Here is a 23,658-nt window from a genome sequence, read left to right as displayed (position 1 = left end):
TTATTAGTTCTAATGGGGGCCCTGGGGATTGAACCTTAGCGATTGCTAAGCACACGCTCTACCACTGAGCCATACCCTCCCTGCATCACACATAAAGTTCTACTCCCAAATTTGAGGCGGTTAGTTCCTCAGGCCCCAGGCACTTTGAGAAGAGGAAGGAACTGGCCCTCTCCAAATATAATGCATAATGGCCCCTTTGGATGCACCATCTTTGTGTGTGGAGTAGGCTACACAGGAAGGCGTGACCTAGACCTTTTCACCGTTGAGGTCAGATGACTTGGCAGTTGGCTGTTGTATGTTGGTATATGCCAGGGGACAGGCCTGGTGCAAATCATACCTGACAATAGGAATGAAGGAAGCCAACAAAGTTTCTGGGAAGATCAAACTTAACTGAAGATGCTCCTCTTGCATTTGCCATTGAGAATCCATTTAGCCTTCCTTCATTTTCCTCATGGAAACCATCCTGATCCACTGCAACCAGTCCACGGGCTTTGGGCAATTTACTCTGCCCTGTGACCACTCTGCATGAAGGCAAGGGACCAGCTGGAGCATGCAAACTCCTGGCCACAGCCATGGATTAGTGGTGAGCATGGGACCCAAGAGATGCAGTGAAACTTTGCTGGAACTCTGGGGCGAGAGGCATTCTCTCTTTTTCATTAAGCTTGAACCTAAAAGATGTTGCTCTGTAGCTGCTGGCAGGCATCTCATGACTGTGTAGAGCCTGTGAAGGAGGCCAACGTGGAGAACAAAGCTGAGAGAGAGAAGAGAGACCAAGTCCCAGTGATACTTGAATCCAAATGTCAAGACATTCACCTCTACTAGTAAATTCTCCTTTGTGCTTAAACCAATTTTATTTGAATTTTCTGTCATTTGCAACCAAAAAACCAATCCACAAATTTACAGTTTTATCTCCAGTCCTGGACCAGTTAGTTCTTTTTCTAGAGTAACTTACTCAACATTTGCTAATGTTTTACCCTTTACTAACAAGGATTGTTACATTTCAAGGGCATTAAAAACAACTTAAGCATCAATTCCAATGCTAACCACCTCAAAATATTTCTACACAACAGAAACAGTTGTCTAAGAAGTGGTAAAAAACAGTCCAAGAACTGGAGAAACAATTTAAAGGCTGCTTGTCCATAAGATTCTTCACTCAAATGAATACCTGATTCATTCATCATATACTCTTGATCTGAAAGGCCAAGAAACCAACAGTAATCATGGAGGCTGGAATTTCCTTCATCGAGCTCTGATTTGTTTTAACAGAAATTGGAGGTGCAGAATTGTAGGTTTGGATTTGCAAACTTATTAACTTCACATTTTGATATGTGCAGCTCGGAAAAGCTTCCTCAAGTGGATTGTGGGTCTTGATTTAAGACCTCATGGTCTGAATAATTCCCAGAATCAGGGAATTAATTAAATCTGCATTTATAATACAGGGACTGGCAAACTATGACTCACAGATCTAACCTGGTCGATTGCCCATTTGTGTAAATAGAGTTTTCTTGGAACACATCCATGCTCATTCGTTTATACATTCTCTGTCATGGCTTTTGTGTACAAGAACAGAGTTGAATAGTGTGACTAGCCCATAAAGCCCCAAATAATTTACTACCTGGTCCTTTACAGAAAAAGTTTGCCGATTCCTACTCTAGAACACCAGTCCGAAAACTCATGTTTTAAAAAAAACACTCCATTTTAGAGTCTTCAGGTTATCACTTTTCATCTATAATTATACAGTGTAGGTACAATTTAAATAGATAAATTTCAACAAAGTATAACTAAGAATTTTTTTTAATCCCATTTTGTCCTCTTTAATTGCTGTCAGTCTGCTTTTCTCTTCCAAAGCTCAACACACTACGAACTTTTCTGAGTTCACTCCTCCAGAGCACAGGCACGATTCCAGGGCTATTTAACAGGAATAGTCACATGTTCCCACCTAACGTATCAGGCAATTTGCCCGTAATAATCTTTTCTCTCTGTTCTTGTGTAACTACATTCTTCTGCTAACCCTTCAGGTTGTTTCTGTCTCAATGCACACATCCTTCTGTCAGACAAGCCAGGCCCAGGGAAAAATATCCAGGTGGGATCCCAGGAGAGAGGGCTGGACACCTGGATGAGATGGAACTGACTGGGGGGACTGCCGACTGTAAAACCAAGATCTGAAACCAGCTTATGGAGAGTGGGGTTGAAAAGCCCTACTCTAATATAATCAGCCAGATTCCAAAGTTGGAAAACAGGTTGCCAAAGTTTAACTGCTGCTGCAAGCTGCCCCTTGCCCAGCCTTGGTGTCTGTATAATTCCAGTTCTTCCTCCAGCATACGCTACGCCCTTTGCTGGGTCACTAAGGGTCAGAGAGGAGGATGGGACTAGATGAGCAGAGACCAGTGAAATTCAGACAGATTCTCCTGCAGAGACGCCTCTGGCATAAGAGATCCAGGACTTACAGACTCCATCAACCATGAAGCTGTCTGATGGAGGGCCTCATCTAACCTTTTCCCCAAGGCCTGAGCACCACTCAGCAGCCTTTTTGGGGCACTTTGTGACCCACATACCCAGAGGTCAATATTCCAGAGTGCTTCTTGGCAACTCATGACTTAACTCTATGACTGCATGGCCATCAGAGGATCTGGGCAATCAGAAGATGCCTGATAGATGTAAACCAGAGGCTGTGAGTTAGTGTTCTTAATTACAAGCAACAGAAACTGACTCTGACTAACTGAAGCGAGAAATGGGGATTTATTTGAAGAACACTGGTAGCTTAGTGAATGAAGAGTTGAACAGCCAGGACTTGGGAAAGATACAATAGTCCATCTAGGACCACAGCGGCAGGACTCCATGGACTTTCTCTTTAGGGTGTTACTGTCTGGGAACTGAGCCCCACCCACCTTCTTTTCCTTGTGCCATCACTCAGAAGTCAAACTCCAAGGAGGCAGGACCTGACTGGCTCAGACTGGGTTAGGCGCCCACCCTGGCAAGCAGCCCACGGTACTGGGGTGGAGGTAGGGTCCTGCAGCTGGCAGCTCTCCAGGAGGCACATAGATTGGGGAAGGGGCAGTTTTTCCAAAGGAGGAGGAAGATGCAAGAAGGAGGTGGTCCCTCGGCAGCATTATCTGATAGGGAGCATCATAAGCCGAGAAGCCCAGTGAGTTTTCCCTCACAAATTCTGTGCAACTGCAGCAAGGGACCCGGGCACATGGTCAGTAAGGAGAACAGGCTGCACGTGCTCATGGGCACTGCAGAGGCGCTTTCCCCCTCCCCCTCCCCCTCCCCCACTAAGCACATACCTGGGAGGTGATTATCTGCTGCCCTCCCCCTTCCCCAAGAAACAGAAGTTTCCTGTAGCTGATAGGCCCTGTTTTTGCACTATTAATGTGTGTTTTCTGTGTCGGCATTTTCCTCTTCCCACCCTCCACCTATTCTAGAGGACACATCTCTAAGGAAGGCAGGCAGGAACCCTGAACTGATCAAGCTTTAGAACGATAGGGTTAATTTCTTGCACCCCTTAATTTTCTAAACTGGGAGTCCAACCCTCCGGTGCAGGGCCTCACCCAGTTGGCCAAGATCACACAGGCAGAGGCAACTGCTCACAGACCTGAGGAGAGCCATGCCATTCAGGCCATGAGGAGCCCAGTAGAATCACGTGCAGCGATTCTGTCCTGGAGGACAGGGTTCAGGGTGACTCCCCAGGCTGCATGGAGGAGGGTCCCGCCAAACACGAACTGCCTTGAGCAGATCCAGGGCCAAGGGCAGGACAAAGAGAAGCGGTGATGCAGACTGTTAGAGGTTCCAGAAAATTTATTCCTGATTCACAGGAAAATATTAGACAAAGAGAGGTGTGGAGGATGAATTTTAAGCCCCCATGCAAGACTTGGAATTTCTGAAAGACCTGACCCTCTTCCTGGAGAGGGAGGGGACAATTCCACAGGCCCTGCTGGGACTCTGCCTCTAGGGCAGAGGGGTGTTTCCCAGAGCTGGCTGCACTGGCTGGTACTTGGCAGGTGTCATGGGCCATCAGGCAGGGGCACCTTTACTGGAGGGCAAGACTGAGGGGCCCCCAGTGCCCACCAAATGGTCAGGGAGTTGGGCTCAGTGCAGAAACTGAGTTCAGGGGAGGATTCTGAACCCACAGCAAAGCTAGAGCAAATGAGGCATAGCTCCAAGACAGCTCTTCAGAATTTAGGGTCCATGAGTGTCCTTTTTGGCTGCACTTCTAAGTTTCTCACATTTCATGGGAGACTTGACCCATAAACTTATGAACTCTCAGCTAAAAGCGTGAAACTGAGGTGTGCTTGGGGAGGTCTCAGGAGACCAGGGGCACCAGAGGCAGGAGCCACGAGGGTCCTACAAGATTCTAGTCCCAGCTGACCCCACACCCCCGCAGGGGCAGAGAGCCGAGGCCCAGGGCAATGACTAAGGCAGATGCAGTTGCGGCTGGAGACTGGGGACAGGAGGCAGCCCATGTTTACTGCTGCCTTTAAGGCAAAGACCACAGGGAATAAAGCACTGCCTGAAGGTGACACACTCAAAGGCTTATCCAGATTCAAGACAAGTTCTGCTGGGCCCCTGGGTGGGAGGAGAGAAAGAGGGGCCTGGCATGGTGCCAGGAGGAGGAGGCGTGCTCTTTGTCCTGTTCCCAATCTCAGCTGGCTGTCCCCGGGAGGCCCTGGGGAGCAGCTCACCCACAGAACCAGGCGCAGTCTGTGCAGGGCAGAGCCCAGTGTGCCCCTTCTTTGTGGGGACATAAGACTTATCTGGAAGACATTGTCAAAGAATAATGGTTTTGAAATAATAATAGTGCTAGGTTCCTCAAGCCAAAAAAAAAAAAAAAGAAGGACAAAAAATACTATATATGAAGGGAAGGATTTTACCCTGCAGGGGGTTGAGGGTCAGTGATGAGGAGAAAGAGAGAAAGCAAGAGCCTTGGGGGTCTCAGAGAGGTGGCTGTGCCCTACTTCCTGGGGGAGAGTCCAGCAAGAGGACAACAAGACCCCAGAGAGGGACCATCTGCATGACAGGTCCAAGTGGCAGGGACCCCAATGGTACTCTCCCAGGACACTGAAGGAGCTGAATGACTCCTAGGTTCTTGAGCCACAGAATCAGAGAATCAGAGGTGGTCAAGATGGGCATGAAGTGACCGGGGCCTTCTTGTGGGCACATAAATGAACTGAAGGGCGTGGACCAGACAGACAAGAGACGACTCCAGGGGCACCTGTGAGCACAGGTGACTCAGGGTCAAATGGGGCCTTCCCTAAAGCCTTGGCACTACCCAAGTGCTCCCAAATTTAGCCACAAGCTCCAGGAAAGGGGGAGAACCCCAACCAGAAGTCTGAACATCTACCATGCAAGTGGAACGGAAGTTCACAATAAAAATGAACTTTTTTTTTTTTTTTTTTGCCCACCTGCATCTTTTGATTGAAATTCATACCCGTTATGGACACCTTAAGGAGAAGGGAGGGCGGAGGCACTGCATCACTGGAAAATTTCTCCATGAGTAGCAGCTGTGGTTGTATGATGGGTTGTTGGCAGCAGAGGGGCGGGGAGCCCAGGTCTGAGGAGTCTCCCAGCTCCTGCATGTCCTCCCTACTCTAGTGTGAGCACCGGCTCCAATCTGTGAACTGGCTGCAGCTGGGAGGTCTGGGAGCCCAGGGCTGGAGACCTTCTAAGATCTGTGCTATTCACTGAATGTTTGTGCTCCCTCTAAATTCATACGTTAAATTCTAACACCCAGTGTGATGGTGTTTGGAAGTGGGGTCATGGGAGGTCATGAGGGTGGAGCCCTCATGAATGGGATTAGTGCCTTTATAAAAGAGATGCCAGAGAGTTCCCTCTCCCTTTCCACCCTGTGAGGACACTGCAAGAACACGGCCATGTATGAACCAGGAAGCAGGTCCTCACCAGCCACTGAATCTGCTGGCACCTGATCTTGGACTTCTCAGCCTCCAGTACTGTTGCTATGGCATTTCTGTTATTACAGCCCAAACAGACTAAGACAAGCTGGCATGTGTGGAATTCCCTTGTGTTTGGCTTTACAAGAAGAGAAGAGTGGTTTTGGCCCCTTTTTCTTTACTCAATTTCTCTCAATAGGATTTTGGCCTAAATGTTCTGTGCATGGGATGTCCATAATGTCTTCCAAGGGGGCTGAGGCACAGGAGAGCTTGGGCTACATATTAGAGATGCTTCTCCCGAGGAGCCAACATGGCTGTCGTGGGTGGTTTCTGCCCAGCTCTGACCAAGCCCCATGTGTCCTCAGCTCTCCACTGAGTGCCAGCCTGGCAAGATGTTCAAAGGCTGACTTCAGGGCCCACTAGTGAAAACATCACTTCCTCCTTTTATGCCTCCACCTTCTTACAGAGAAATTTTCCTTCTGGGAAGTAGAATTCTAGATTATAAAAGCTGGAAGGAACTATAGGAGAATCTAAGGCCCAGAGAAAGAGGGAATCTTCTTGGCCCACGTGTCTCATCTCAGTGAGTGACACCAACAACCACCAACACCCAGGCCACCAGAGTTCAGTCTGCCATATGCAGTTCTTCCCAAGTTCTGCCAAATTCCTCTCCTAAATATATCTCATGTGTATCTAGTTCTCTAATGGTAGCAAATATATTAACTTCATCTAAGCCAAACTCACTGCACCAACTCTTAAAACATGAATCCAGTCACGTCATTCCCCCTTGTAGAGCTCTTTCTGACTCACCTGTCCTGAGAATACAGCAACACTAATCCTTAGCACGGCCTGTGATGTCCCTCATGATCTGGCTCCTCCGAGCTCCGCTGCTCACCACTCCCCATCACAGGGTCTGGCACACACAGTAGGTCCTGCATGAAGGGGCAGTTGGATTGAGACAAGTTATCCAGGCTTATTCAGTATGTCTCCATCATTAACTTGTGACTCTGAACTCTTGGGCCAGGTTTCTGTCCACAAAGAGGTGGACTTACTTCATCACCCCCTCTCCCATAGTCTGAGGTTCTGGGTACAAAACCACAGGGGACGTCCAAAAGCACAGGTTCTGGTCTCCTCTGTCTGAGCCCAGGGTTGGCAACAGGAGGTGGACTGTTGGACGGGCAGACCTCCAGGGGAGGGGACGCTGCTGTCATTGCCAAGGGGGAGGAACTGCGCTGGCTCTTCTCCAGAGCTTTAGAAATCTCATCTCCATTTCAGAGGATGACACAGCCCTCAGAGAAGGGCAGAGCTTAACCAAGGCCTTTGGCCTCCATGATGGTTTAAAAATGTACCTGGGATTGTGCATTTTATTCAGGTATGATGAGGCCAACAGATCAGATGACGGCCATTGAAAAGATAGATTGTTACTCACAGTTCCTAAGAGGAGGGTGCATGGCCTTGGGCCACACAGAGAAGCACCAGATCAGTAAGGGGGCAGAAGTGGGGACATGAAAGTATAGGCCAAGGCCTGTATTGTGTTTTTTGCAGGAAGGAATGAGCGGGGCAGGGTAAGTGGCTGAACAGGCTTAGGACTGGTTCGTGTGAATAGTTCTGGTGGGCTCTGGGCCTTAGGTGCTGTCACTGCTGGTGTGGTACCCTGCCCTGGGATGATTAGGGTAGGGAGGATAGTGGCTTGGCCAGAAAACGAGGTGGTTGAGGGTACGGGCTCCGGGTTGGGTGGCTTGTGTATGAAAGGCACACTCACAGGGGAGTCATTTTCTATGTCTAAGGACTGGCTAGTCCTGAGAAGGGCAGTCTTCCTCTGGTCAGTAAGCCCCAAATGCCAGAAAATTAAGGAAATATAGTTACTATGCTGCCAGATGGAGAGGTTTTGAGTTTCTCATGAGCACAGTGCTTGCCAGAGCAGCTCCTCAGGGGTGTTACCTTTACCACTATCCCCTTTGAAATGACCTCAAACGTCCCTTCTTCCATGAAAGAGGCCCATGGAGAAGGACAATGGGAGACTTCTGGGAGAGAGGAGTGAGAGTTTTAAATAAAACTTTTTCTTATTCTTCTAAATATGCTTTACAGTTGGGTGGGAAAAACAGGCTGATGTTGGTGCTGAGAAAGAAGAAGAGTGACAGAGATCTCAGAGGAAAGTGGCTGCAGGATGGCTTAGAGCTTAGGAAGCTTGAGTCACCTGCCTCTTAGTCACTTGGCTTTTGGTCTGTGATCCAAATGGACAGTCGCAAAGGTCAGTCCTCACTGGTGTGACCTTCCCTCCCTCAGACCTGCTCTGGGTCAGGTCAGGGTGTGTAGAGGGCTGGGAAAGGGGTCACAGCCGCTGATGCAAGAGCAGCAGCACAGTCGGGCTTAGCAGCTTGGGTTTACAGAGAAGGCAGATGTCAAGGGATTGCATCGGCAGCTCTGAAAATGATGAACAGGAGAGAGGGTGTAGGAGGGAGCAGTTCTGTCAGGGCGACTGGGAAGTGAGCTTCCCCGCACTGAACTCAGAGGTCCAGTCAGTGCAGTGTCTCACGGAAGTTTCTTTATGGGAAACTTGCACACACACCCCTGCGTAAGTCTGCACACCCTCTTCCTGATACTGTCTGGTTTTGGTTTGGGGTTTTTTCTTTCTCAGGATCATGAAAGTGCAAAGGGCTAGACCATTATCTGCCCCGTGTCTGATGTCCTGGAGAAGCCTGAAAGCTGCTCCAGTTGCCACAAGGAATATGGACGAGTTTCCTGAGCAATTCCACTCCCTGGACCAACACAGAGAAGAATTTTGGGGGTCGGCTCAGAACTCTTCGGAGGGGTTCTAAGAGGCCTGGTCTACTAGGTTAAGCATCCTTCTCCTGAGACAGTCTGGTAAAAGTGACTTCCCTGGCCAGGGCACCCTCACTGACCAGAGGGCCTGTGGTGGGTGCCATGGGTGTGTGTTGGGAGGATGGCGGTGGGGGAAGAATGATAAACTTGAAATGATGGAGCAGGGCAGGTAGAAATTAAAAGGCATTGTAATGTTAGGTTCAGCTGTAGGTGCCTAGGGCAGGCATGTTAAATTGTAGGCTTAAAAAATCATACACCCTCTAAGTGGACGTGAAAGCTCAGAAGCCTGGGGATTTAGAAGTACAGTGCTGTTGTCTTGGCATAAAATGATCAAGTCACAAGCAGAAGCATACGAATAAGCCAGGACGCAGGGCAGGACGACCTCTTGTAATAAGAGCCTCTGGACTGACCTTCCCTCCTGTCTCAGACGTGGAAACCACTATCCTTCCCAAGGCGTCCTTCCCCACAGGGAAGTCCTGACCTCATTAGCTCCTGAAGCCAAAGTCAGTTGCTTTAATGCCACACAGCATTCTGCTCCCAAACACTGAAAGATGACTAGCCCAACACTGCAGTCATGAAGCCTAAAATAATTCACTTAAAACGTGTTCCCAGACCAACGACCACTCTGAGAACCCAGATTGGGCCCTTAGCACATCAGAAAATAAGAGATGACTGGAATCCAACACCAGTGGTTTTCGGAGGGGCCAAAAAAAAAACGCCCATGGCAATGGCTGCATTTATGCCAGATGCTGTTTAGTTAGGGAGGGCTTTATAATGGAATTGGTGCTGGAAGGGACAGGAGGGAGGTTGTGCAGTAAGAGGGCCGGAGGTGTGGTGGTGCTGAAGGCGCAGAGAGCCTGATCGCCTCTTTCCCTGTGTGTCCCCACCGAAGTGGCTCCTGTCTCCATTCAAAGCATGGTTCTGTGGGGTGAAACCCTGTCATGGTCACAGGGCATGGCACTATGGCTGGTTTTACCCTTGATGACACTCTTCCATAATTGTTTCCTGGCATAGAGATAAGGGAGTTGCTTCACTCAGCTCTAAGCGTGGCCAATGGGAGATGAAACAGCAGATCTAGATCCCAATTTGGCGACAGAGGGAACCGTCCAGTGACTTCATGGAGATTGTTTGGGATGTTCTGTGATAGAAATATCTGTGGGGTTTTCTGCCCAGAAATCTGTTTTCTGCAGAACTGAAGGGCTGTTCTTTTGGGCATTAGTCCTCTTAATTCCAGCAACTCCTCTGAGTCCATCTAAGGAGCCCAGGGCCCAGAGCTCTGCCCTCCTCCTCCTCTCAGCTCCGACATTATCCAGGCAGGCTCAGGCTACTCTCTGGGCACTGGGGTTGTTTTTGGTGCTGAGTCGGGTGTCAGCTGATAGGCTGCACTGTGCTGACCTGTCCCTGGAGGGACGATGCTGCTGTCTGAGATCCCAGAGTGTGGGCACGCTGCACACCAGCACACTGCGAACCCTCTCAATGCAAGGGAAGCACGCCAGGGCCTGACCACTCAGCTCTCATGTAACTCTTGAGCCCTCCAAGGGTGGGTTCCACAGAGCAGTGAGTGCCTCTGGCACAGACAGTGCCATCGCCTGGCTGGCTCCACCTTCTTCACCTGCGCTGACCCTGTGGGTGGCTCTGCCCTGCAGAGGCAGGGGAGCCCAGTTCCCCACACTCGTCCTTGTTCATGCCTGCCTTTCCACTCAGATTTCGCAGAGGGCTGTCCAGGTTCTGACGGGAAGACGCTACAGCTGGGGGCATCCTGGCTGCAGGAAACCACTGCAAGCAGGGAGTTACATCAGGGAACATCCTCCGACCCTCATCTTACCACTGAGGTCAAGCGGGGTTGTGGCAAGGTAAGTAGCAGTTAAAGACTAAAACCTACTGCTGGGCTCCAGCCAGCATCCTCTGGACTGACCCAGATAATTCTTTCCCTGTTCCCTATTTGGGGGAGAGGGAGGGGACTCCTTTGCTTTATTGCCTTGCAACCTTGCAGTCGGCCAGAGCCTGTATGACAGAGAACAAGGGGAGCAGTGACACCCAGTGGAGAAATCATCGCCATCTCTCTTCTCCTGAGAGACAGGAATTGGCCTGCCTTCTACTTGGCCTGAATTCTGAACAGATCTCATCTTCCCAGGACTGGGCTTGAGTCCTGTCCATGGTGCTGACTTCCCAGGCTGGGAGGAAAGGAAAGCTGGACTGGAGAGGGACGGAGGGACCAATACCTGACACCTGCTCCCTCAGGGAGAAGCCCACAAAGCCCCACCTGGCTCCCAGGTGCCTCTCCCAGGACCAGCCCGCTTCTCTCCACCCTCTAGGTACTACTTGGGGAGGCAGCCCAACACAGGAGGAGGTATGTGGGGCTGCTGGACAAGGCTGGCCTGGGGACACTGCCAATTTCCTGCCTTTTACCCCATCACTCTAACCACCCCGATAACTGAGGCTTTCAGAAGTAACATCTCAGGGTGGACCACACCCTGATCTCTGTGCCTGAAACCCTGGGTGGCCCACTCAGGGGGCAGAGTGGGTCATGCCGAGGTTGAGTTACCAGTTTGGAATTGTTGCTTTGGGCTGGGGAGCAATGGGACGAGGATGCTGGACGTGGTACAGACCCTGGATGCAGAATCTGTTTCTTGCCCCCACATTTTCTGCCAGTGCCTCAGAGTCTTGCTTCTTCCTATCAAAGGCCTAGCACACACCCAGCCTCCTGCAGAGGTAGGCTCGCCCCCTGGAGAGCCTCCTGGCCTGCCACCCTCACACCCTGCCCGGGGTCCTCCCTGGTTCCTCCCATGCAGCCGGGCTCACAGCAGGCACCTGGGCCTTGAGCAGGGCACCAGCAGCAGACCCCACCTCACTGCCCATCCCTGAAAACACTCTTGCTCCCCCTCACGCCCAGCCACAGGTTACTTGGACTTCACTCGCCTTGATAACAGTGGGATAATGCAAACGGACCTCACTCCCACAGTCAGTCAGTGCCTCTCCTTAGATGGTACAGCTTCGCAGTGATGGCAGGTGTGGGGAGGAGGAGGTGTGACTGGAAAAGGCTGGACAAGGTAGCGGACTCTGCCCTAATTGCCATTTGGCAAAGAGCAGCGAAGGGACATGTCTCAGGAGAAGGTGCCTGTGCCCTTGGCCAGCGAAGGCTAGGGGAGGAGGCCCACACTCTCCTCGGGCAGAGGCCGCATCTGTGTCCGGAGAGCAAGACGGGGATGCAAAGCCAGAAGGCCACCCACTCACCCCTGCCGGGGCGCTGACTGATGGCGCCCAGGATCCCTCATGTTTCCTACCCTCCCTCCTCTCTCATCACTGCAGTGCCAGGGATGCCTCCTCAGGCCAACAGGCAGGCCAGAGTCTCCCGGAAGGAACCTGCATCAGGGCCCTCTGGGCAGCTCCAACATGAAACCACCAGCTTCAGGGACCAAGGGGCCTGCCCTGCAGCTCAAGCCTCAAAAGACATGCCTCCTCCAGGGCTCCTGAGCCTGGAATCCCTGGGAGAGCTGGGAGGAGCAGCAGCAAGGCACCTACTGCCCGGGCTCCTGCCACCACCTCTGAGCGAGCAGCGGGGGTGTCCTGGGACACACTGGCCCCTCCGGGGTCTGCGGTGAGTGTGGAGTGGCAGGACGCGGGAACCGTTGCTCACTCACAGCCATCTGTCCTGTCTTCTCCATCCTCCGTGGGGCCCACGCCAGACTTCTAGGATGGGCTGCAAAGTATAGGCCCCAGCCCAGGATTCTGACTGCAAGCTCTGCCCCTGCCAGTGGCCTTCACTGTATCAGCAGAAGGGACTTTCTAAGTCACCACATCCTGTCTCTGAGGGAGTTGGATGTAAGGAACAAGATGTCTTAAGAAGGCTGAGTGCACCGTGAGGACCAGTGACGAACTGGATGACTCTGTCCCTATAAATCTTTAGAAAGAAGACAGGCTGCCTGCCAGTGACTAGGAGCCACTGGGGACAGCATGACTCTGAGAACCACTCACGCTTAATACCTGCAGGGCCCAGGGGATAATAAGTACCACGTGGCTACTTAATGAAAAGTTACAAATCGAGCTGACGAACTGAATAAACAAGTTCTGTCACTCCACCTCGACAAGTACACCTTCATAACCACCTGGGCGCCGGTCTGCACTTAGGATTCTCTGACTCCCTGGATTTTGTGCTCAAACTCTGGCACAGGGAGAGAGAGCAGAGCAGGCCTCAGCTCACAGCCTGACCCCTGGCCCTCCTCACCCTTGGCTCCATCCCACACCATGACAGCCTTGGGCATCTCACATCCACGCTGTGCCCACCCTCCCCTAGGGGCATCTGCACTCAGGCACTCCTCCACTGGGCCCCGGCCTGCACACCTGGGGAGAAGCCTTGCACAAGCTGGCAATTGGCCATTTGGGCAGGAAGACCAGGATCTGGGAAGAAGATTGTGGTCTGGAAAGGGGGCCATTGCTCCGGATTGGCTTGTTTCCTTGGCCCCACAGACTCCGAGGAGGGCTGACCCAGAGTCTCACACCAGTCCTGAGGGTGGTAATGGGCAGGGCAGCTCAGCCCCTCCCTCTTTACTGACAAGTGATCAGCACATGGACCTGCGAGCCTCACGAACAGTGCCCTCTGTCCCCTGTCCAAGTCCTTCTCCCCCCTGTCCTCCAGCACCATCAGCCAGACTCCCACCAGGACACAGAGGGCACAGGCACCTTAGATCATCTGCAAAGGTGGAGATGGAATATAAGGCAACCACAATGGAGACGCAGTAACCCAGGAGCAGCAACAGTGGAGGAACTGTTTCCACCCTTAGGCCCAAGGACAAGGGGAAGGAGGAGGTGCTGGAACCCAGGAGGAGAGAGTCCTGTTGAGAGGATGATTCGAAAAGTATGGGGACTTTTGCTGAGAGATACGGCCAGGCCAAGATGCCTCACAGGGAGAGAATCGAGAGACTAAGATCACAGCCTCGCTCTCCTTCCTCTCTCTAATTTCCTATTGGTGCTCCCCATGGGCCAAACCCAATCAAAGCCACAGGGAACAGGGCATCCTCCCTGGCCCGAGCATAGCGTGGAGAAGGGTGAGTGGTGGGTCTGGAAGGGAAAACGGAAAATATCCGGCACAGACACTAGATAATGACTCAGAAAAGATCAGTGATGGGAGATGAAAGGTGAGTGTTAGTGAACAGAGTTTGGTCCTGCTGTGTAATTGATAACAATGTGCATGTTCTGTGCTGTGCTACATGGTAATTGGGCATAACTGGCATGCAGCTTCCGTAGACCATGCTACACAGTGTGTCCCAACCCTGAAAGGTTGTGAGTCTGCTCAGAGACACCCAGCTGAGTGCAAGACTCCAGGTGAGACCAGAATCCAGGTCTACTCTCAGCCCATGGCTTCTCCCACATCCCTCTCCTGGACTCACAAATGAAGCCCACCAACAGGGGAGGGAGCGAGAACAGGTTTCGGGAAAAATGGAACCAGGTTCCATGCATATTGGGTGTGAAAGGACATCAGAGTGGAAGTAGCCAGCCAGCCAGTGGCTGGACATGCAGGACTAGAGTCCATAGGAAAGACTTGCTTATGAGCTCCCTGTCCTTGAGCATCAGACCCAGACAGGAGAGCAGAGCTGGCTCGGGGACCAGCTGTCCACACCAAGGCCATTAGGAAGCATTCCACTGTTCCTCCCATCTCCTTCCCACATGCTCAGCTCCCTGACCACTGCCCCACACACCCTGGATCCTTCTCCTGCCCTCAGCACCCTGAGAAGGCAACTTCCCTTTCCTTAGTTCATCTAAAACCTAACAGCAAGCAGTATACACCTCCAAGGACCAGATTCAATATGAAACATCATAACATGCAAAGAGGCTAAATTAAAAGAAAATTGAAAGGCGTGATACAAACTGGCCGGATGGTGGATACTAAAATGGAAATCCTCCATGGTTTTCCACTGAAATGTCATCTGATCCGAGAGCACAGGCACCGTGCGAAGGGAATTTTCCTGACTATCTGATGTGGAGCCTGCTCCAGGGAGCGGTTCTCTCAGCCCCACCAACAAACTCCTGCTCTGCTCACCTTGAACCGTGCTGATCGGAAGGGGAGATGTGCCAGCTTTCTCATCATTGCTGGCAGATTTCTTAATTAACTTACTGATACTGCCGCTGTTTTGGAGGGAAGCCCTACCGCCATTATTTTTAGGGGCTTGTGCTTGGAACCCAGCTGCCCCTTGGCCAGTCTGTCATGTGTGCTGTGAACGTGGGCGCCATGGATCACACAGGAAGGGAACACGGCCTGTGTGGGGCATCCGGAGAATTTCACCTCACTTCCGTGGGGCAATTTGGTTCCATATCCTCTTCCCACCTCCCCTGCCCCAGAGTCTCCACATCAGCTCCATCAACCAACACCATGGCCCTAAGAAGCCAGCCCAGGAGAGGGGCTTCATAGATTGGACTAAGGGGCCCAGAAGCCAGATGAACCATGATGTTTGGAGCCTCACAGGGAAGAGGGCTAAGTGACACCTGGTGACAGTGAGTCATAATTACCAAGTCCCAGTGTGGACCGGCACTTTTTCCATATTCCCCCGTCGTAAATAGCACCCCCAAGGCTGGCTAATCGTCTGGCAAATGGGTGCCACAATCACAAAGGTAACTGAGTGGTAATGTATTAGAACAGAGGAGAATTTTCAAAATCCCTTAATCCAAACCCCTCATTCAATAGATGAGAAGACTGTGATCCAGAAGAGCAAAATCACGTATAACTTAGTGTCACACATGTAGTCAGGGGCTAAATGGAACTAGGATCCAGGTTTTGTAACACCCAGCTTGTCACATGTCAACAATGTGTATCACAACTACTGGATACATAAAGTCTAAGTCCTGACTGAGAGTCAAGAAAGTCATCCTCACCCCAATGTTCACAGCAGCACTAGTTACAGCAGTCAAGACATGGAAGCAACCTGAGTGTCCATCGACAGATGACTGGATAAAGAAGTTGTGGTATATTAATACAAAGGAATACTATGCAGCCATAAAAATTTATATATTATATATATAAATTATAATATAAAATTAAATATATATATATTATATACATACATTATATCACAACCAACAATAAGTAAGATTGGGCTTTAGCTGAAATTACAAGCGTGATCACATACCGAGTAAGAATGAGGATTAATAATAAAAATTCTAGTGTTATTTGCAAAGGAGATGAAGAATCTCACACATATTTAAAAAAAAACTAGTCCCCACTGACCACTTCCATTTCCTCACACCCTGTTCACTTCTTACCTCCCTATAATTGCTCTGCTACCTTCCCTGTGGGAAAGGTTGTCAGTAGCCACACCTTTCTAATCTGCCAACTGTGTCCAGTCTTCATCCTAACTGACCTCCGTGGCATTTGATGTAATTGACATTGACTCTCTTTTCTCTCTTGGCTTCCATGAAAACATTTTTTTTTTCCTGGTTCTTCTTTTCTATTTCCTCTCAGTCTCACTAGTTGATGTTCTCCAAGATCCTACTTAGGGTTCTTTTTTAATTCTCACACCTCCCTGAACATACTACCCACATACTGACAGCTCCTGGATTGCTGTCTCTAACTCTGTCCTCTTTACTGAGCTGCTGTGGGGGGGGGGTGTGTGTGCGCGTATATTTTGTCCACTGTAGATTACACCCCACACAAAGTCACCATTTCTCTTCCTTATAGCCAATATGCAGTGTACAGAGTACAAACCAAAGACCTCACTCATCTCTGTCCACTCCTCCCCTGACCTTTTCATCCATTCACAAGTCCTGCCAACTATCTCTCAGAAATGTCTCTTAAACTTAAAGTACTCTTATTGGGGAAAAAAATCTAATTATTCTTTTCCTCTTTAAACTCATTATCTCAATTCAGACTCATGTGCACTTTCTTACCAGGATGACCCCAATAGCTTTGTTTTTTCATTACAGTAAAATATACATAACATAAAATGTACCATTTTAACCCTTTTTGAGTGAGAGATTTGGTGGCACTCAGTGCATTTACACTGTTGTGCTATCCATCCCTGGAACTTTCCCATCATCCCAGACTGAAACTGTACCCATTAAAGAGAAGCTCCTCATTCCCCTTCTCCCCAGTCCCTGGTAACCAATATTCGACATTCTGTATGACTCTGACTATTTTAGGTATTGCATGCTAAGTGGAACCATACAATATTTGTCCTTTTGTGTCTGGATTATTCTCAATCATTTTAAAACTGTTTTCATTACCTCCAGTTTTTCTTCTCTTCCAAACCTTTTGGTATTGTACAATCCAGATTATCTTTCTAAGGTATGAAAAGACTGACTCTTCCACATTGACTACAAAGGAGCTGACATTCCTTAGCATGGCGGGCAAGGCCTTTCAACAACTGGCCACCACCTGCCTCTCCAGCCTCACCTCTTGCTGCTCCCACACCACTTGGTAAGCCCTTCTATGCCTCTCTGTCTAGCCCTTTCTCACTGTCTTGTACCTGCCACCTCCTCTGCTTGGAAAGCCATAGCCTCTCCATCCTCAGTGCCCTCCCTCAAGTCCTTGGTCTTCACTTAGCAAACTCTACTCATCCTTTGAAGCCCAGCTTCTGTTTTCCTTCCCTGGGGAAGTTGGCCCTGATCCTCCACGACGGAACCAACCTCTCCTTCCACCATGTTACTATGTCACTTTGCACATCGAGGTTTTATGTAATTTTCATTATGCCTTATATTTCTCAATCAAAAAGCTTTAAGAAAGATTGCTGTCAGTCTCCCTTTGAGCCTATGATTTCCCTAGAGGTCGAGAACAAATCCTTTCATCTTTGGCACTCTAGCTGGTGGGTACTCAATAAAACAAGCATTCAAGGAATAAATAAGCAAAATATCCATCCGTCCATGCTGGGTTAAAACTCAGCCTTCTTTGATATGTAAGGACACATTAGGTGGTCCCTAAAGGCTTCTTAGATACAGGATTCCCAAAAACACTTTAGATACCCTGCCACATGCCGTATAGAAATATCTTCTCCAACCAGGAAAAACTGGGTAACAGTTGTGATCACTGGTTACAATCAGTAGCTCTTTAAGTATCAAATGTAGTAAGGGCAATAACTCAAAGTGTCATCTCGACAGTCTGAGACAATCAAGCCCAAAGCACTGGTTTCCCCCCAGGAGGGTTGCAGCAGAATTTAAGCCCCTTGAACTGAAGGTCTTCTTGAAGGGAAGTTGTGGGTGCCATTCCCAGGGGGGAGTGATGTCCACAGTGCAATGTGGCCTGTTGGGGGCTGTCTAGGGGCTCCTCGAGTGGTGCTGAAGAAATCCACATGGCCATAAGCTTATGCCCACATTCCCAGACACCAGTCTGAAGCTTGACAGCAGTATTTCATGATGAAGTCACTTTGCAGCAAATTACTACACACTCATTTTTTTTGCATTTGTGCTGCACTTCGCTTTCAAAGCACTCTCATTTATAACATTTCATTAGAACCTCCCAGTCACATGCGTATCATGACCTTGGTGTCGGATGAAGAGGCTGCGGTGGTCTTCCCGTGGAGTGAGCAAAACACTTTCTGCTGTGTTCACATCAGGAGGCTCTCAGCTCGATTAAGGTTACTAACACATAGGTTGTGAGTATTTTCTCCCAGTCTATTGTTGATCCAATTTTGTTTATGGTGTTTGCTTTTATAAAAGTCTTAAGTGTAGGTTTAGTAAATAGATCAATATTTTTTCTCTTGAGTCTTATTTTTTTGTGTTTTGCTTACAAATGTTTTCCGTACCCCAAGGTTGTAAACATATTCTTCTGCATTTTTGATAGGACTGTATATTCACTGCTGGACTGTTTAACAGTCATCTCTACCACCCAAGTACGAGCTCTTAGAGAGTGGGGGTCGTGTTTGTTTTATTCCCAACTGTACCCCTGCAGCATGTCACAAGCTAGTACCTCTGTGCTCAAGAGGTGTTCAGAGTGAAGGGGAAAAAAAAAAGGATGATGTGGATAATATCAACAAGAGAATACCGATATCCCTGGAGGAAAATCAATACACAAAAGTTGGCTATTGTGAATTTCATTTTAAAGATTCTGTGTATATTCTATTAAATTTTACACAATTTTGAATTCTGGTGATCGCCAACTTCTGCAGCAATCCCCAAATAATCATAAATTTTTGAATTTTGAAAGTTTAGGGATCACAAAGCCGTCCAACTTCATAGTTGGTGTGGCATTCCCTATATGGCTCTGCCCACTGATAATAGGCTGTTTAGCTCATGGGCACCAATTCCCTGTCCCAGGAGACTTAAGTGGGGTTTAAGAGCGCCCCCTACTGTCAGCCTTCTATGGGCGCAAGCCTTGTGGTGAGCACATGTCTGTTTACTAAAAACTTCTGGTAGTCTCCATCACTACCTCCTTTCTTTTTTCTGCTGTAAGACTGATAAGCATTTTGGGGCGACATCAAATTATTCTAATTGGCTCCATTTCAGATATATGCTAACCTCAACTAAGCCCTTGTTACTTGATACCATTCTTTTTATCCATTCTTTTACCGTCCTGCTACATTTTCCAAAGAGGTAGTTATGCATTTTGTATGTTCCCAAGCTCCAAATCCTGATCCTACCTCTGGCCTCCTTATTATACTGAGCTGACGGGTTCCCTTAACATTTCTTGTTTTTATCTCCAAACCCTCTTAACTGGCTACTGTCTTAGAGGAAAAAGTATCCCTTATCCTAAGAGTTAACTTCCATGTGTGCTCTTGATTCCATTCAATTCGCCTTTCTTGTTCAGATTTACTTTTCTGAATAGTCTTCTCTGACTTCTAACAGGCTGGTGACTTCCTAGGGGGCAGGGGAAGCTGCCTTTACTCTGCTTTTGCCTCTCAAATTGTGTTGTCATTAGCTCTCTCTCTCACTCTTTTTTCAATGGAGGTACTGGGGATTGAACCCAGGACCTCCTGCATGCTAAGCATGTGTTCTACCACTGAGCTATACCCTCCCCACTGCATTATTTCTTTATCAAAGGTCTTTGCCATACATTATCTCTAATTCTTTAACTCCTAGTCTCTCTTCATTCTTCAACCTACTGCAATTGGCTTTCAGTACCTCCTCTGGATTAAAACCAGTCCCTTGAAGATCATTACTGACCGCCTACCAATAAAATTTAATACCACCCCACCACCCAAAGTTTCCTTCCTTCCCTCATGTATTCAAACAGAATGGCAGGTAGTATGCCAAGCCCTGGGAACATGTGGACAAAAAGAAACAAAACATCCCTTCATCGTACATAAGGTATAAAGGGAGGTAGGACCACCTACATTTGAGAGAAAGCTTCAAGGAGCAGATGACCAGGGTGAGGATAAAACTGGTGTGAGCATTCCAGGTTGAGAGGGCAGAAATGCATGAAACAGAGTGAGTCGCATGAAACAGAGACTACCCTGTCTGTTGGGGAGAGGGCACTGCATGCCACACTAGCAAAACTTACCCTTCATTATGAAGGTATTTGGGGCGGGGGTTTTGGAGAGTTTTGAAGGGAAGTGACAAGATCCATTTTTAGATGCTCTAAACCACAGGTGCTAGCTTGTCTGTTGACAATCAATCATCAGCCCCACAACCTGCTACCCTCTCCTCTGCACCACAGCTCTCAGATTCCTTCCAGCGGGATCCCAGGTTAGATTCTGCTGATAGGAGGCACAAAGGTGAAATCTGAAAGATGAGAAAGAAGTCTTGCTTCTAGAGTTGGCAGCTGTGTGCAGGTGAGGGGCTGTTGGCAAACATGGGGTTTTGGAAGCTACTTCCCAGAGGCCTCCTGAGAATCACCACGTTGGTGCTGCAGGCAGCGGAGAGAGCTCCTTGGTAAAGGGTTTCCTATGACTCCAGCCCTTCCACATCTCTTGAAAACCAGCAAGGTCCTCCTGACCTTTCCTCTCTCAGCCTTTCCAGTGGTTGTGAAATCCCTTGTTTCCTGATGAAACCTTGATACATGATGCCATTTTGAATAAATCTTGCTTAGAAGCAGTCCTATCCTGACACCCAGTTCTCCTTCATGTCGGACCACTCATCTCTACTTTTCTCAAGATTTTTCACTTCTTTGCACTATAAAGATGACTCCAAAACTAAATTTTCACCTTTGGCCTTTCTCCTAAGTTCCATATCCAAATTTCCAACGATTTCCTGAATGACCACCCCCTGGATGACCAGCTGAAACCTCCAACACAAATTCAGTAATAAGAATCACCTTCTTTTTAAACTAGTTCCTTTTCATTAGTTTACTGTTCTTTTAAGCACAATAGAGCTTTTTATTCCAGTTATCTGGCTTAAAACCACAGCCACACTATATTTCACTCTTGCTCAGGTAAACATTTATTGAGAGGCTGCTCCGTGCCAAGCCCTATGCTAGGTGCTGGGACTAGAATGGTTAACAAGATGTGTTCCCTGCTCTCAAAGAGCTTACAGTCTAGCAGAGGATCCAAGAGAGACCTAAACAAGTTTCTTAAACAGCTTTTTTTTTTTTAATCCTTTAACTATATCCTTTACCTAGAATTTGCAAAAATTCAAGATTCTGAAATGTCTTTTGGATTATTTGCCCTTCTCATTCCCAAACCCCTTATCAACCAATAACCTTCACCTGGACTATTTCTCTAGTTTATTAGTTAGACCTTGTACTGAATCATGGACTTTTTAATGTTTTGATAAAACACATATGCACAGACCAGATTTTGCAGGAAATTTCAGGGGGTCATCAATAGTCCCTTTGAGGCCAAACCCCAGATCCTTGGGGTTTATCATTGACTCAAAGAACCTCACCTGGATGTCTCTGCCATCTTCACCATTCCTGCCGACGGCTGTATGTTTACAAAGCACTGTCCTATCATGTCTCTCTCCTGAAACAGAAATTGTCAGTGGCTCATTTCCAACAAAAGCAGTGCCCAATATGCCCCCAGGCCTTCTCTCTCACAAGTCCCCCGCACAAACCCCAGGTTCCTTCCAAACTGAGATGCAATCCCTAAACATGCCCTATATAGTCTCATCAGTCTTTTGCTCAGATTGTATCCCCAACCCAAGTCTCAGCTTATCCAAAGCTCTCACTTCTTTGAGCTACTTTGACATTTGGTACATCAGACATTCACGTCTTAGTTTTAGAGTTGACTATCCAAACTTTTTCAGAGTATGAGAGCAGGAATCATTTTATGTTTGTACCTCCAGAAGCACCTGGCATAATGTCCAGCCCAAAGGAGATGTCTGGAAAAAATGTGAGACTAAATCAAACTCAAATCTCTCTCTCACATCTTAGTCCCAGTTGTGTCCTTCATCCTTTTTCCTCTCCTACATAACTGTCCTTCAAATATTTGAAGACAATTACCTTGTCCTTATTCCTTACCTGCACAAAATCCAGAAGATACTGGCTAACTTGGTAATCTAATTCAAAGTAAACAAAACTCAATATAAGTGCAAAATACTCAAGAAGTCCCTAAGGGCTCTATTTCCCTACCAAATTTTGACTCACACTGTATGATTTGGGACAAACAATATCTCTTCATATGATACCCTTTCTTCTACCACCACTTAGCTAAAATAAGAGGAAAACAGGTAATTCCACCCTCAGCTTAGTCATTTTATAAATATAAACAAGAAAGTCGGCAAAGCACTGGGAGCTTTGGAACAGGAAGGGGGCATAAGCAAAGTTATGGCTAAGTGTCACCGAGAATGGGCAACAACCAGCTGTAGCCCTGCTATTAAATCTTGTTATTTATGAACCTTAGAGTTTTAAAATCACCAGGCCTACAGAGAAAAATTCTATTTGGCCTATTCATCTCTATTGGTCTTATACATCTACCTCCATCAACTAGGAAGGGAAGGTGTGGAAGGAAGTGCAATGCCTACACTTACAAACACCTGCCTAGCACACTCAGCTTCTCCCAGAGATGGACCAGATGCAGAATATATTCTTTAAGACGGCCAACTCTTGTGAACTGTGCCTTGAACATCTGGGCCAGCGTTTATGTTCTTTCCCCAATTATCTGGGTTACCACCAATAGAAAAAGTTATTTCACCCTTTAAAGGGAGTTTTCTAATCATGTACTCATTACTTTTGAATCAGTTTGTTCAGAAGCAATTTTAGAAATGTAATTTCAAAGGCAGCTTTTCCTGGTAGGAAATTGCTTGCGTGTCTGAAGGCTATGTCTGGACTAAGTTTATGATGTGTTAAACACAAATAAGTGAGTACTGATTTTCTGTGACAAAATAAGTGTTTGGTTTTTTGAAGAATTCATGCTAAGGTCCTCGGTCATCCTTCACTTGGAGAGACCACTTGAGTGGAAATAGTCACATCTGACAAAGGATTTGCCTCATGGTTATATTCAAGGTATATAAGCTGTCAACTCTTTAAAATACCCTAAATACAAAAAAGGACCTTGAACCAAATGATGCTGGAAAAAACTTGATGGAAAACTCAAATAACTTGTGCAGTGTATGCCATGGCTTTAAATTCAGGCAGGCAGTGGTGGAGAGCTCTGCACTGGTTGTCATAATACAATCCTTGTGGAAATACACTGTTGACACTTATTACCTGTTCACAAAATACAACTTATATATAGTTAAGGAGAGGCTATTCCTTCCTCCTCTGTAATTTGTAGAATTGCTCTAACTCAGTGTAGCCTAGAAAATGACCCACATACATCTGACTTGCGACTTCCACTAAAACTGCAGTAAAACTTGCCTGTAATATCCAGACTGAAATTTTAACCATTAAAATAATCCCCTGTGTGATGAGCTTCTGCAAAAATAAACTATTGACTATAAATCAAGAGCTTCATTGGAAAAGAAGATGTTAAAAAGAGAGGAACCACTTCCAGGTCAACAAAATAAACATGTGGGCAAGTGCCAAACAAACCAAGGAATATACAACACGGTGGCTAGTGCTTACTGGCCAACAGCAAGAAGCTCCCTCCACCTTACTGCCTGACAGACTATGCCTATCGGCTTATTAAACCAGAGTACAAACCTGGACTAA

The 23,658-nt window shown here is 47.9% G+C and overlaps 1 protein-coding gene across 2 annotated transcripts in view; it reads right to left on the bottom strand.

Moving 5' to 3' along the window:
- The window catches only part of CNOT4 (CCR4-NOT transcription complex subunit 4), a 148,111-nt gene that overhangs the window by 1,844 nt on the left and 122,609 nt on the right, over positions 1-23,658 (bottom strand). The window contains exons 11-13 of one of the 2 annotated variants that reach the window (XR_012508076.1): positions 21,453-21,529; positions 6,696-6,817; positions 338-751 (exon numbers count right to left, since the gene is read on the bottom strand). Coding sequence is in view for 1 of the 2 variants with exons in the window: in XM_074366991.1 (XP_074223092.1) it covers positions 6,725-6,817; positions 21,453-21,529 (170 nt within the window). In the remaining variant the exon portion in view is untranslated. Of the gene's footprint in view, positions 1-136; positions 752-6,695; positions 6,818-21,452; positions 21,530-23,658 lie in introns of those variants that run through there. The other variant, XM_074366991.1, reaches the window with a different exon arrangement.

Source organism: Camelus bactrianus, chromosome 7 (genome assembly GCF_048773025.1).
Source record: "Camelus bactrianus isolate YW-2024 breed Bactrian camel chromosome 7, ASM4877302v1, whole genome shotgun sequence".
NCBI lineage: Eukaryota > Metazoa > Chordata > Mammalia > Artiodactyla > Camelidae > Camelus > Camelus bactrianus.
Note: the sequence above shows the minus strand (reverse complement) of the source record. Positions and strands in the feature narration are given on the sequence as shown.